A 16,220-nucleotide genomic window follows, 5' to 3' on the forward strand; every position below is an offset into this window, starting at 1 on the left:
AGTCTGTCAATTATAACTCATAAGTTTCTGTGCCATGATTAAATATCCAGAGCAGGGCATGTGGATAAAATATAGATAAAACAAACTGCAATTAATTTCATTTTAATTATATTGTTATTACTATATCTCATGTGATTTTTTTTTTAGTCACAATAAATACTAGAATATAGTCATTCCACTTGGTGGTCTCTCTAAGGGCTGCAACCAAGGAATTAAAGGCAGCTCTGAAACCTTCAAATGTGCAGTTCTACCCTGAGTAATCTTTAGCAATGCAGGGCACAAGCAACTAAAAGCAAAGATGAACCAGCAACTGACAGGGCAAGCCACAGTTGTTTTCTTTAACTACTGTTTTGCTAGCTTATAAACCAACCATAAATTAGAGTGACAACTAAGTTCACTTAGCTTTTTACCTATCCACTAATTCTATGAATCCACCTGGTTCACTGATGGTAATAAATCAATGATAAAGAAATTGCAAAGGACATTTACTAACGGTGGTCAAGTGTGGTAAAACATGATTTATCACAGGAGACAAAAACCTAGACTCCCTCCATACTCCTGTACTCTCTTTGTCCTCTTCTCGTTAAGACTAGGAGAAATTCAAAAATTAGTCAAATATTTTTTTTATCACATGCATATATTGTTTTGCTAGTAAATGTATTATCAATGCAGTTACTAATTTTCACTTGTTTTGTTTGGTTAAAAATAAAAATTATTTGGCATGACGCTGGCTTGTTTCTACAAACTACAGAATATCATGTTTTCTACCAAATTAATTCGTGTCTTCCAGAAACAGCACAACCAGATTCCCCACCTTTTCTGTACCGTTTACCCCTAAAGGCAGAAAGCATTCTCTGTCCATTAACACTTATTGCAAGCCTGACACAACTGCTTATCACAGTCAGCTCCATTAAGTAGACCAGAGCAGGAAATCAATTCCACAGGAAGACCAAAACCACCTTTATTGAAATTAGTTATAACAACAGAACTGTGCAAATCTGATTATGCTGCAGGTCTCCCACCCACCCTTCTTATAGTCCAGGGAATCAGGGAGGTATTTCAAACATTATTTTGTTTCCAAGGACTTGAAGAATGTTTCGGCCCCCTTTGCCTAGATAACAGTTCTTGCATACATATAGTCCTTGACTTTCAACAGTTCATTTAGTGACAGTTCAAAGTTACAAAGGCATTGAAAAAGTGACTTATGGCCATTTTTCAGACATACAACTACTGCAGCATTCTCATGATGATGCAGATCAAAATCCAGGCACTATTTATGACAGTTGCAGTGTCCTGGGGTCATGTGATCATTGTTTGCGACCTTTTGACAAAAAATCAATGGGAAACCAGATTCACTTGACAAATGTGTTACTAACTTAACAACCCTAGCAATTCACTTAACGTCTGTGGCAAGAAAGGTCATAAAATGGGGCAAAATTCATTTAACAACTATCTCGCTTAGCAACAGAAATTTTGGGTTCAGTTGTGGTCGTAAATCGACGACTACCCTGTTTCCCCCAAAATAAGACATCCCCTGATAATAAGCCCAATCGGGCTTTTGAGTGCATGGCAATAAGGTCAAGCACTTATTTCAAGGTTCAAAAAAATATAAGACAGGGTCTTATTTTCAAGGAAACACGGTACTTGTCTTTGTATCAAAGTCATTCTTCCTTAGTCTCTACAATCACCTCCCTGGACACTTTCACCAACAGAAATGTAGGGATCTAGACTATAGATAGAAAAAGACTCCAAAGAAGTTACCAGTTCAAACTCCTATTTGACCAGTGGAGGAGTAGCTACAATATCCAATGCTTGTACTTTAGCAATCCTATCAGCAAACCTGTTATTGTAAGTCATCCAGAATCACTTGATAGTAAGATGAGCAGCATATAAATTTAATGAATGAATGAATATCACATTGTCGTATTACCATCTTTCTTTATGCTTAGGGATCTTCCTCTGTTCTTAATTGAAGGTAAAGAATTCTAGAACAATAGAGTAAGCTGGAAATGGCTTGTTTTATTAGCTGGCAATGAAAAAGATTACAATCTTCACTACCTCCTTTGAGTATTCTTTAAAAGCCAAGACATCAGCCACAGATACAAAGTACAGTTGGCAGCAGGAGCATTTGTCCAAAGCTTATCTATTCACCATTTTATTGCAAAATGGGTTATTCTGAAATATAATCTTGTCTTTGCCCTAATTCCTCAAGCAAATCAAGAATATTTCCTAAAAAGGATTAAGCAATCTTGGTAAATTGTTAATGGTATGTGAAAATGAATCTATCCATTTTGATTATCTTTTAAGATCCAAGGAGGATGGACTTTATTCTGGTTCAACCAATTTTTTATAGAAGGAACCATGCATTTGAGTATTGTATATTGTCAATACTTTTGTTTTCTGGGGGAAAAAAATGCCTAAAGAGAAACCAGAATGAGGGCTTTCATCTCCAAAGCAAATATGACTGGGTTCAATCCATAGTCATCTAAATTCTGATCAATCATCTCAGAACATAATAATGAAAAGAATGTTACTGATGCTTTTATACATAGCTAGGATCAATCTATCTATCTCACTATGGAAAGAGATGTGTAAAAGGCACCTTGTTGCTATCCTGAAAGCAAAGTCAAATGCAAAATCTGAATAGTTTTCAGGAAATACACTGGTATTTAAAATATTAGAAGTCCTGCCAGTAATGCTCCAACTACACATTTTCACTGCTGAATGCAATAGTTTAAAAAGCTACTGTGTTCCACCAGGTTGCAAAAAAGATGCTTGACGAATTGGCTCACAAACATTAATGTGCTAATGAAAATATGCATCCACATTCAAAAGTAGTCTGCTAAGTCACTAAATTAGTTTAATATCATAGTAGTGACAAATACATTTAATTGTAAACAGCTGCATGAATCATCACACTGAAGTAAAAACTTCAACTCACATTTTTTTACAAAGAGGTAACAATCTTTCATCATTGTTTCTGCTGATTTGCTTAATTAGCAAACTAATTAAGATTATAGATTATTATATCTCTTATAATGAAGACATTATAGATATTACACATCATTTTCAGGTTCGTCCCTTCACAGAAAAAGCTGTTGTTGATAAATATTGCCTATGAATTTGTGTAAGTTTTCATCTTCTGGCTTCAAACATGCCCTACAACTAGGTGATGCTGGAGCACACGGAGAGCAGCACCATCCCACTGAAACAGTTAAAAGGGAATTTATTTTTATTAAAAAAAACACAAATGAAAATCCAGAAAATCCTTATTTCCATTCTGTGTTGTTTGAGATGTTAGATTTTCAGATTTGGGTGCCCTCCAAGCATTCGAGTTTTCCTACAATAGATTTGGTGTTTTCTTAGTGTTGTATCTATTTGTCCCTAAGACTTTCAACATATATTTATGAATATATTACTTTCATTCAAGTAAAATGACTTTATGGGTTAACTTGTCTGTACTTGTTCAAGAAAGATGTACCTTAATTAATTAAAAATGGCTTTCCGAATATTTTGATAGTATTGTAACACACTTGCCCTAATTCTTATGTGTCATTTTTAAGAATACAGAATAATGCTCATCTTTTAGTCTCTAATCCATTTTAAGGACAGCAAAACCAAAACAAAAGAGTGATTCTGAATTATCTCAGAAATACGTGAGCATAGTTAATATTATCATGCTTCCATTTCTCTGATGTACTATTCATGTTGCCTATAGATGTACATTGTTTAATATGATACTTGGATTCATTTTTCAAAGAAATAGTAGAAAACAGTAGTAGGTAAGAAAAGAGGAAAGCAAGTAGGCAGGCAACCTGCTTGCTTTGGTATGTAAAATATCAATTTTTGACATCACTGGAATATAAAAGGGAATGTTTATGTTATAAAAAGTACTTGGCTGAAAAAGATTCTTTTAAAATAGACTGAAAAGTTTTTAATATTATTTGCTCCCAATACATAGGCTTAATTATTTATCCTTGGGGAAAACATATTAAAAGTAAATAAATAAAAAGTGCTATTAAGATTTCAAAATAGAAAAATACTTAGTATTTAAAATTTCTAAGTTTCTGTTTAGAAGCAGAAAACCACCATTTGTATTCAAATAGGTTTGAAACTGCACATTTTAACACAGTCTATGTCAGCGGTGAAATCCACTTACCTTCGCTACCGGTTCGGGAACGGGAGAGAGCAGGAGTGCATGTGCGCTATGCGTGTGAGTGCCTCTTCTGCGCATGTGTAGAGCCTTCTGCGCATACTCAGAGGGTCAAAAACAGGATGTAATAACGTCCCGGCGGGTGGGCAGAGTCTCCCGGCGCTACCGGTTTGCGTGAGCCAGATAGATCGGGCCGGATTTCACCGCTGGTCTATGTTAGTTCATTTTATAACTAATTCATGTTATAACCTTGTATATATTTATCTGGAAATAAGCACCAATAAATACTATTGAGCTTAATTCTGGGGCTGAATTGTACATTTTAATAGCTCATACTGACAAAGATCATATTGCCAAGTTATAGAATCTGATCCAGGGATCAAGCATCCCCTCCTTGGATGTTCACACAGCAATACCCAGTCAGAGAAATAAGTTGAAGCCAAGCCATAATCCTTTGTAGATTGAGATAATATTATGAACTGGACCCAGAAACTATTAGTAACCAAATCAGAGACTGCAAAACCAGCAGATTTTTCGGAGCAATATGCTGACTTTGTAAACTGCTTAGAGAGGGCTGAAAAGCACTGTGAAGCTGTATATAAGTGTAAGGGCTATTGCTATTAAATTACAATAGTAGTTCTCACCTGCTACTAACCCGGCTGCCACACTTTATATCTGACTGCAGCTTTCAGAGCCCATCATAGTGGTTTAATCACGTGGTGATGAGGTTTTGAGCCACTCTTGTTAAGGTTTCTCAGATGAAGAAGGTTTTAAACTAGTATTTATTTTAATTTCTCTCTCTCTCTTCCTTACAAGTTTATCCATCTTCTAAATCTGCCATCAACTTAGTGACCACATATTCACATATGGAAAAATTAGATATAATTTTTCCATATCTGGAATATTGATATCCATTAATATTCTGGCACACAAGTTGCAATTATCGTGGATGCCCTAATTTATTCAAGGCCTATTTGATATTTTCAATATAGTAGTGAATTTGCTTTGTTGGTTAATTCAATGGGACATCACACTTATTTAAGAAATCCATACGTGCATGGTAGTCCATGAAAAAGTCTGATTAAAGACGCTGTCTTGTACAATATGTCAAAGACCTTCTGAAGCATTATACATCTGTTACCACCAAATTAGTGTGACTGTGATTTGGTGTAACTAAAAAGTCTATAATAAAATATAACCTGTTTTCATTAAGGGGACAACCTATACATTATTTACTTTGAATATTCTAATATTGTTCAGAAAAACACCTCGCTTGAGAGTTAACTGGAATAGCTTGGGCCATTATAAGCTTTTAATTATATTGAAACCTGAAATTGATAAACTCATTACTCTAATGGCAGGAAAAAAATGTCGCTGAGTATTTTTCTCCATTCATCTACCTTCATTTGATTATGAAACTGATAGTAGGCTTTCTTCACAAATTTTAGTGAGAGAGAAGTTCTATCTCAATTCTCTCTCTCAATTCTGGTGAGAGAGAAGTTCCCTGAGGATGGACTCCAGCACGAGTCCGAAAACTCAGAAGACTAAAACTCTGGTTCTGGTGACTGACTCAGATTGGATCCTGCATTATTATCCTGGGTCACATATATTCACCTTCATTTCTTCACAAAATTCAAAGCTGGACAACTGTAATATCTGCTTCAGATATTGCTTCCCCAGATTGTGTTCTGAAAATGAGAATTGTATGTAATGTTTTAAAACTTGATTTTTTTAAAAAAATCAAAATTCTAAAATTCTCTTTTGGTTAATCTTACATGAAGTTGTCAACTGAGGTAACAAATTCAGTCAGGGTCAAATTCTGAAAACTTCCTCAGTCTACTGCATCTGAGAGAATTCTGCTGGAGTCAGCACTAAGGAGTTTTTTTTAAAAAAAAAAAAAAAACAACCTAAGATAAAGGCTAGCAGGTTTAGACCTATGTTACACAAAGGAAAGAGATACTGCGCAGTAACAAATCTCTTAGAACAATACAATATTAGCCAAAGAACCCAGAAGGGGGCAAGGAGGAAAAATAAAACTTTAACCACCATTCTCATTTACCCTCTCCCTTTAAATGACTGTTTCCCAATTTCATGTAGAAACCATGAAAGATAAATTTGGATTAATGTGAAATTTTGTGACTCGGATTTAGATCAATATAAAACAACAGGACCATTTTTTCATTAATGCAGGTTGAAGCACTAACTAGATCACATATCTGCCCTAGGTTAACACTGCAATCCTTTCAGAAAGATGCACAATTGAGTTCAATGAGGTATCAAAGTAAATCAGTCAAGGGCTGCAAAGATTCCACAAATATCCCATACCTGCTTGCCTTCAGTTTAATAATTCACTGCCACTGTAACTATTGGTAAAAAGGAATTTAAGTCTAATCTAGTGTCATCTACTGCTTTCAACAATTAACTGAAACACTGTCTTCATGTCCTATTCTCCACTTTAGGTGATTATTTAGCAAATTCCTAATATACTTCACTGCCTGGAACATAAAAAGGGGTAAATTATTAAAGAAAGATTAAGGAAGGTACAAAAATCAAGTGCTGTTTTATCTTTTTTTTTAAAAAAAAAGTATTGCCATAGTTAACTAAAACTTAATTCATTGTTCACTTATAAAGAGACTTCTAACTTGCTTCTTCAATCTTGCAAAAATAAAATCAAGATAATGAAAACCCTTTCTTTTACTTAGATCCTGAAGGATCTGTGTCTGTTATTAAGATCTATTAATATTCTAAAAACACAAATTAAAAATTTAAAGATCTACTAACAAAAGTATTTATAACATGTTAATATAAATAATTGAACATATTGCTCTGATATAAACTGGAATTTTAAAAAACCTGCAAAATTTCAGTCACAGTAAAAACAAAATGGTAAAAAATACCTTTAGTGGTAAAAATAAAGGATATGTTTAATAGTTTTCCTTTAAATGCAAGATTAAAATCCTTCCTCCATAATAAAATCACTGTTACTGAAATATAATTGTCCCAAGAGAAAACAGTACAATTTATGACACTATGTAAAATAGTGTCATTTTATTTTATTTTTTCTTTCATTCAATCATGTCTGATTCTAGGAGAGTGCCTGGACAAAGTCCCTGCAGTCTTTTTGGCAAAGTTTTTCAGAAATTATTTGCCATTGCTTTCTTCCTAGGGCTGAGAGAAAATGACTGGCCCAAGGCATTTTCAACTGGCTTTGTCCCCAAGTCAATTCACAATCTCCCAGTCTATAGCCTGATGCCTCAAACACTACACCAAACTGGCTCTTGTCTTTTTATTACTGCGTATTATAAATGTCTTTCCCATAACAAGTAGAAAAGCCAAACTCAAGAAAATATATTGACTTCCCTGAAAATAGAGGTAAATAATTCCTTTTATGCAAATGAGCATTGGACTATAGATCCTGACTGTGGTTGTAGTTTCTATTTATAACTCTTATTGATTTCTTTAAGTCTACTGGCTGACTATATTACAGAGAACACAACTTCAATCATGGGGACTATAAGTCAGGAATATTAGATTGTGATAACATCTGAGCACCTCTGGGTGTAACATTCTACTTAGTTTTCATTCACAAATTATTCTGAGTAAAGATGAACACACACAAAATGTTCAGTGTTTTTTGCTTCCTCGACTTCTATTTTCCATGGCTTTGTTTTTATCTGAAATATATAACCGCATTAATCAACAGGATTCTCATGAAGGAATTTCATTAGATCTACAAAATGTTCTATGGCAAAAGCTATGGCAAACCTAGACAGCATATTAAAAAGCAGAGACATCACCCTGCCAATAAAAGTGTGTATAAGCAAGGCTATGGTTTTCCTAGTTGCCATGTATTGGCTGTGAAAGTTGGACCATAAGGAAGGCTGAGCACCAAAGAATTGAGGCCTTTGAACTATGGTGCTGGAGAAGACTCCTGCAAGTCCCTTGGACTGCAAGGTAATTAAACTGGTCAGTCCAAGAGGAGATCAACCCTGACTGCTTTTTAGAAGGCAAGATCCTGAAGATGTTACTCAAATACTTTGGCCACCTAATGAGAAGGAAAGACTCACTGGAGAAGAGCCTAATGCTGGGAATGATTGAGGGCAAAAGAAGAAGGGGACGACAGAAAATGAGGTGGCTGGATGGAGTCAATGAAGCAGTCAGCGTGGAATTAAATGGATTCCTGGGGATGGTAGAGGACAGGAAGGCCTAGAGGAACGTTGCCCATGGGGTTGCGATGGGTTGGACACAACTCCATTACTAACAACAACAACAGGTTCTACTGCATCTTCTTCAACTATGCAAACAGTATTGATATTTTGAACAATGTTCCATATAAGGGTAAGTGATATATTATGCAGAGTGCAGAAAAGAAATAAGAAATAGTAAACTGCAGAAATTAAAAGAGACTAAGAACAGTGAAAGGAAAAGATAGATGAATCAGTTTATATCCACAGCATTCACTATACTTTTTCCTATCTTTCTATACATCAAGGATCCCCAACCCCTGGGCCGCGGTCTACTAATGGTCCTTGAGCCGTTCGGAATGTGGCTATGGAATGTGGCATCCCCATGTGCAGTTCAGCGGGTGAGCACATGCATGCATGCTTCATTTGCATGAACAGTGGCCCACGTACCTGCCGCTTGCACAAATGCTGATGCATACATCCATACACTTGCCTGCTGCTCGTGTGGAACCATCTCCTCTCTCCCCACACTGGTCCACAAAGCCAAAAAGGTCGGGGAAGTCTGCTATGCATACAAGCACATTTGCTTCCAATTCATACTTTTCCTATTGTCTTTATATTTCCTGCTTGTTTTGAAAATCTCATCAACTCCATCCAACTACAAAGTTTATAGTCTTTTCTTTCCTTTGAATCTATTCTATATTTGTTTTGCAATTTGATTCTCATTCATTCCGCTTATACAATCCAACCATCTTATTTATTACAATTTTTCTCAATCTAATTTATTTTACAATCCGTTAGGGAATATAAAGTGTAAGAAAGCTCTTTCCAGGAAGAATGAATTAAAATTTTAATAGTACCATTGCTTTTACAATTATAAACAAACTCCACCTCCCCCCCCCTTATTCTCTGCTTTTTGTCCATTCTTCTTGGTTTTTTGGTAATCATATAGTTGTATTTCTCATTGTGTTTTTTCATTGTTTATTTTATCATTCTATTATCTTACTTCTGTTCACACTCTTTTCATTTCTTCCTTTTTATTGTTTTATGCCACCTAGAGTAGCTCCACAGTGAGATAGGTGGCAAATAAATTTAACAAATAAATAAACTGATAATGGCACTATTCCTCATAAATATCTATTAATTTGGAAAAATGAAACTACTTAAAATTAAGGCACTGGCTACCACCACAGTCTACAACTTAGTCAAATTCCTGTTGGAACATGGTAATAGTCTAAGTTACAAAGATAACTATCAAAAACAATTTAATTTTAAGATTTAATAATAGGTTATAATGGAAAAGTATCTGCTGGTTGAAAAAACAGCTGGCATTGGAAAAAGAGATGGCATAACAGTAGTATTCCTCTCTTCCTCCTTCTTACTATGCTATTCCTTTACTAAGATCCTATTGGGCCCCAGCATGACTAAATTTGTTTCTTGTTAAAGAATGAAGGCTACATCAGCTGTGCTGCAAAAACCCTTATAAATCTAGATGGCAGCAATATTCAATTTCTTTTTTTATTTTTTGTTTTATTTTCTGTAGCCCATCTATGACAGGCCTAAAGTAAGGAGAAGCTTGAGTCTCTGTGAACCTGTAGAGACCACAGTAGTTACATCCCTTGTTTTTCCTATTTGAACATCCCTGGCAGTATCCAAACTTTTCAGAAAAAAGTCCATTGAGAAGTGATGATGAACCAATTCAGGAAGCCATCTAATTTAATTTAAAATTTAAAGCACCATTCTTTGACCTCTTGCTTCTCCATTTGTGTGACTCATTTGCAAGATTATACATAAAATGTACTGGTAGAGAAACAACTTTTTAAAATGATTACAGGTAGTCCTCAACTTACAACAATTCATTTAGTGGCTGTTCGAACTTACAACAGCACTGAAAAAAGTGACTTGTGACTGTTTTTCACACGACCATTGCAGCACTCCCATGGTCACATGATCAAAATTCAGACGCTTGGCAACTGACTCATATATATGACAATTGCAGTATCCTCGGGTCACGTGATCACCTTTTGTGACTTAGGAAAGCGAGATTCACTTAACAACCGTGTTACTAATTTAACAATTGCAGTAATTCACTTAACAACTGTGGCAAGAAAGGTCGTAAAATGGGGGGAAATTTACTTAACAAATGTCTCACTTAGAAACAGAAATTTTGGGTTCAATTGTGGTCATAAGTTGAGGACTACCTGTAAAAAGGAAGCACATTATCACTATTACATATATGATTTATTGCAGAACAGTGACATCTGATACAAGTATGTATGCTGCATCATTTGTATGATGGTACCATGACATAGTAGGATGCAGTGGCTCAGTGGCTAAGATGCTGAGCTTGTCGATCAAAAGGTCGGCAGTTCAGCTGTTTGAATCCCTAGTGCCGCGTAACGGGATGAGCTCCCGTTACTTGTCCCAGCTTCTGCCAACCTAGCAGTTCGAAAACACGTAAAAATTGCAAGTAGAAAAATAGGGACCACCTTTGGTGGGAAGGTAACAGCATTCCATGCGCCTTTGGTGTTTAGTCATGCTGGCCACATGACCACAGAGACATCTTCAGACAGCACTGGCTCTTTGGCTTTGAATCAGAGATGAGCACCGCCTCCTAGAGTCGGGAACGACTAGCACATATGTGCGAGGGGAACCTTTACCATGACATATAGATTGCCACTTCCCCCATCCTGAAGACATCCATGAAAACCCTAAATCTTTCAAGTGCCACAAAGTTTTGCAGATGTTGCAAATTATTAATATGATCACCTTTAGGAACCTGTTTCAAGGATCCACAAGAAGTCCAAAGCTGGCAATCTCCCCTAAATAACGACTGGGAAGAGAATCTGAATTCTGATTTCATACACTAGTGAAAATAATATCCATGTCCATTCATCACACTGTTGCGCTTATGAACCGCAAAATCGAATAAACGATGATTAATTGGATCCACACAGCACATGAAGGCAAAACAAAATAGTCATATTGATGGCAGGGCACGTGCCCACAAATCAGGAACTGGGTGAAAAATCTTATTTTTCTAACTTTCTCAGCCACAGACTTTGAAGGGTATGTTTCCACTTTGGGTACCTGCCTAATTTCAGTTCTGTGGTCAGAAAAAAAAGGGGGGGGACTGCTAGCAGAACTTGCAGTATAATTACTAGAATCCTCCTAAGGAGATTACGCCAAGAGCGGAGCAAAGAAAGCAGATTAACCTTTTGAATGCATCCACACACCAGCGCTAACCCCCCCACCCCCATCCCAGGCCTATATGTGTGCCCCAGGAAATTTGCTCTTTCTCCTAATCTAGGCCAACAATAGGGCTTTCATTCGCTGTGGGGTAATTATTGTTGTGTTTGGGTGTGACAAGAAGAGAAAGAGGGGAGGGGGGCAGGAATGCAATTACAAGGTGGAAATAATGGAGTTTCTCCATCCACCACAACTAGGATTGTGGACCCAGATTGTTTGGTGGGGGAGGGGGGCAATATGGCCGACTCCGTAAACCGCTTATAGAGAGGGCTGCAAAAGCCCTGGGAAGCGGTATATAAGTCTATTGCTAGGGCTATTCGTGCCAAGGCGCGCGGACGACGAGGAGAAACCAAAGCAGCCCTCGGCTCCGCAGACTACCCTGCTCTGCCAGTCACATGGTGCCCGCGTCGCCTAGCAACAGCAAAGCTAAGAGGAAAAAAAGTTTTCGCGTTCCACTTCGAATCTGCCTCAGACTGATGGAGGGGCGGGCGGGCGAGGAGGTCAAACTCGGGGAATCGTCCGAAAAGAGTTCTCCTTTAGGGCCGCCCGCTAGCATTAAAAGCCCCACACGCAAGCAATCGCTTTCGAGCCAAACGTGCGTGTCACACACACCGGGCTGCCAGCCGGAGGAATAGCCTCGAGGGGGGGGGGACCCTTGCGGCCAATAAACCCTCTTCCCCTCCCTCCGTCAGGCGCACCACAGGCGCTATTCCTTATAATAGCCAACGGGAAACGGCGGGGTGGGGCGAGAGTAGCAAAGGCGATGAATGGCCACCGAGATGCGCCTCCAGCTCGACTCCGCTGGGCTTGTTTGCAAAGCGCCTCGGAAGTTGCGGCGGGGCTGTCAAAAGAATTGGGGGAAACTCGGCAGCCCGCCTTTAAAAACGGGCAAACGACGGTGGAGAGTCGGGTGGGGGGGGAATCCACGCGCTTTTCTTGTGGGACACGCGGGGGGGGACGTCGTTTTCTCTGAAAGCCCCTTTCTCTCTGAAGTGGCCTGAACGAAGGGCCACTTTTTTAAAATCCTGCAGCAGATTGTGTGTGTGTCTGTGTGTATATGTATGTATGCGTGTGTGTGTGTATATATGTGTGTGTGTGTGTGTGTGTATATATAGAGTATATCTATAGTGTGTGTATTTAGTATATCTACAGACACCCACTCACTCAATCACTCTTATACTATATATATAGTATATATATATACATACTGCCTGCTGCAGGATTTTAAAATGTGGTCCTTCGTTCAGGCCAGTTCAGAGATACATAGACTGACCCTACAGCTGAGCCCTTTTTCCCTTCCTTCCCGGTCTTGTCGACCATCAAAAGATGTCCACGGGGGGGGGGAGTCTTTTCTCGGGATGTAACCCCGTAAACAGGCACTGAATTTCAACTTCGTTGGATTCCAGTGGGAGTTACCGAGCGGACCTGCAGAAGCCGGTGGTATTACCATTCTTCGCTCCATTCGGGATTTCCCTCCCGTTCCTCCCCCTCGGCCTTTTCCAAAATTGGAGCCCTCATACAAGTCCCATAGCCCCGGGCAGCACGGATCCTGTGGACTAGGATCATGGGAGCTGTAGTCCAGAGCATCTGGAGGACGGTTCAGCGTTTGCTCTGAACAAGACAAAGCCCGAGTCCTCTCTGCTGGTGTCCGGAGCAGAAGCTGAGTTGGGGGGCTTACCTTGGCAGCTCCCTTTGAATAGGCAGGCAACGAGTAAGAGGAGCACTTTGCAAGCAGCTGCTCGTCCTCCGTCCATGCGCTGCTGCGCTCCCATTTGAGATGCTCCGATCTCCCAGCGCTTTTGCCGGGCTGACCTCCGCTGAGGAAAAGCGCGCTTCTCTTTTTTTTCCCACCCCCTCCTTCCTGGTCCCGCTAGTTGAAGAAGTAAGGAGTGCTCGTCAGCTGAAACATCGCGTCTTCCCTAATTCTCCCACCCTCCAGACATTGCATAAAGCTCTTTATACCCGCCGGCCCCGGAACTAGCATGAAACATTGTTCCAAACCCTTGTAGATGGGGCAGGAGTTGCCACTCCTTCTACACTTTGCAAGGAGCGGGGGGGGGGGGGATACTTGCAAACAAAACTTTAAACCACTTCATGCCGCACGGCTGGCTGCCTTGGAGAGGAGCTGAACAAGCTTAAAAATCTGAATGCCGGCAGGTTTGAATTAAAATAAATCATTACTGTAAAAAGTTAGAATCTGATGGGCATGTTTAGAATTGATGTGTGTTATTTCAAGGCAAGGGTTTCCCACTTTTAGAAGAGTTTTTAGGAAAGCTGTAAAAAACCCGGCCTCCTTGTTCAGCCTTAGTCTACTATGTAGATATTGTTTTTTAAAAAAAACAAAAACAAGGACTGGATAAATATTTTATCCAAAGTGATGTGCTTGAAATGTTTGAACACTTTTAAGTCCAATAGCATGTGGGGATCTGGCATGTGAATACAAGTGCATGTTTTCCCTCTTGCAGTTAGAAAAATTATTGACACATGCTTGCTTACACAATTCTAGGTCTATTATTCATGTCTGCCCCCTGCAACATAATATTTATACCACTTTTCCCTGGCCCTTCCAAACTTGATAAAATCTTGGTTCTTTCCTGGACAAACTGGAGATTATTAGTACAAAACACCTCAGGGGAGAGTAACTAAACAAAGAATTGAATAGCATACAATAATTAAATGTTTATAATACTCTGTGCTGAATAGTTACTTTCCTGTGCTTAGATCTTTGGTGGGCAAAACATGAATTAGATTTAATGACCATTCTAGATAATTTGCAGAATAATTCCTAATTATGTTACAATAGTAGTAACATAATGGACATACATTTAAATCCTGGTGAACATTTGAAATTAAGAAAGATGGAAATATATATAGGAGTGGAATGTAGTAAGGAAGGCGCACAAGTACCATTTATTTTTGTATTTTGTATTTTATTAAATTTATATACTGTCCTACTCCCGAAGGACTCAGGGCGGTGAACAGCCAAAAAATAAAACACATAGATTACAAAATTTAAAAGACAGTATAAAACCACATTAGATAATTTGGCCCGGGACAAATTAAAACACACCCAATACTTAAGCCAAATTTAAAATTTACAATTTAAAAAGTTAAAAGGGAAAAGTTAGGCCAGGCCGTCCTGTTGAAATAAAAAAGTCTTGAGGGCGCGGCGGAAGGTGCTTAGATCCGGGATCCTCCGTATCTCCGGGGGGGAGCTCATTCCAGATAGCAGGTGCCCCCACAGAGAAGGCTCTCCCCCTGGGGGCCGCCAGTCGACACCGTTTGGCCGACGGCACCCGGAGGAGCCCCTCTCTATGAGAGCGTACTGGCTGGTGAGAGGCTACTGGTGGCAGCAGGCGGTCCCATAAATATCCAGGTCCTAAGCCATGGAGCACTCTAAAGGTGGTAACCAAAACCTTGAAGCGCACCCAGAAGACCACCGGGAACCAGTGCAACTCGCGCAGGAGAGGTGTTACATGGGAACGCCACATCACTCCCATAACCACCCGCGCGGCCGCATTCTGCACCAGTTGGAGCCTCCGGAGGCTCCTCAAGGGGAGCCCCATGTAGAGAGCATTGCAGTCGTCCAGCAGGAAGTGACGAGGGCATGAGTGACCGTGCGTAAGGAGTCCCGATCCAGAAAGGGACGCAACTGGCGGATCAGGCGAACCTGATGAAAAGTCCTCCCGGCATCAAGTGCTCTTCTAAAGACAGCCGTGAATCCAGGAGGACACCCAAGTTGCGAGCCCTCTCCGTGGGAGCTAACGACTTGCCCCCAATAGTCAGTGATGGCACCGACTGACTATATCGGGACACCGGAAACCACAGCCACTCGGTCTTGGATGAGTTGAGCCTGAGTCTGTTTCTCCCCATCCAGATCCACACGGCCTCCAGGCACCGGGACATCACTTCAAGGGCATCATTGTCCTTTGATACCATTTAGCTTTGATACCTAGTTTTCAAAACTCCTGGTTTCGCATTTCTACAACTCTAGGTATCTCTCTTATACCAGGCATCTAGTCTGTCACTTCTGATTGAAGTAACACGTATTTCGAAATCAAGTTTCCATTGGCTGATTGGATTCAAAATATAATCTCTCATCAATATTGTCCCTTTTTTTTTTCCTCTAGAGGAATCTCATAGAAATAATCAGTGGCCTAAAAGATTGTCCAGACAAATGCAGCCTCACATCCAATTTTTCATGAGTAAAATTGAGCAATTTAAAATGCTAGGTATTACCTCAGGAGAAAATAGAAATATAACACGTGTGGGGGAGGAATAGTATTTTAAATGTCCCCATTGTTTATTCCCATGGCACTGGCTATTCCAAATACAATGGAATCATTGGTATTTCCAGATATTCTAGCACTAAATCCAAGTACTCACTATAGAAATAAAAAACAATTGCAGTGACTAACCTTATTCAAGTTCTATAAATGCTTTATGCTGAAGAGTTTTCAACATAACTTTTCTCCCACTGTCAAATTATAAAGTTCAGAACACCAAAGAAAACTGAATGAAAGGAAGTTCAGATTTGACCAGAAGAGCTACTTCATTGCAGAGAACAGAATTAAGGTTTGTCATGTTTGGTAATAATTATGGTGAGTCTGTGCTCCCTCCAGGAACAGAAGAGG

At 39.2% G+C, this 16,220-nt stretch overlaps 1 protein-coding gene across 2 annotated transcripts in view; it reads right to left on the reverse strand.

Annotated features, from left to right (window-relative positions):
* The window catches only part of LRP2 (LDL receptor related protein 2), a 144,895-nt gene extending 131,379 nt beyond the window's left edge, over nucleotides 1-13,516 (reverse strand). For both annotated transcript variants that reach the window (XM_034426960.3, XM_034426953.3), the window contains exon 1: nucleotides 13,265-13,516. In XM_034426960.3, coding sequence (XP_034282851.2) covers nucleotides 13,265-13,358 — 94 coding nt within the window. In that variant the 5' untranslated portion in view covers nucleotides 13,359-13,516. The remainder of the gene's footprint in view (nucleotides 1-13,264) is intronic.
* Nucleotides 13,517-16,220: the final 2,704 nt, after the last annotated feature.

The sequence above is a fragment of the Pantherophis guttatus genome, chromosome 1 (assembly GCF_059756535.1).
Source record: "Pantherophis guttatus breed Tessera chromosome 1, ASM5975653v1, whole genome shotgun sequence".
NCBI lineage: Eukaryota > Metazoa > Chordata > Lepidosauria > Squamata > Colubridae > Pantherophis > Pantherophis guttatus.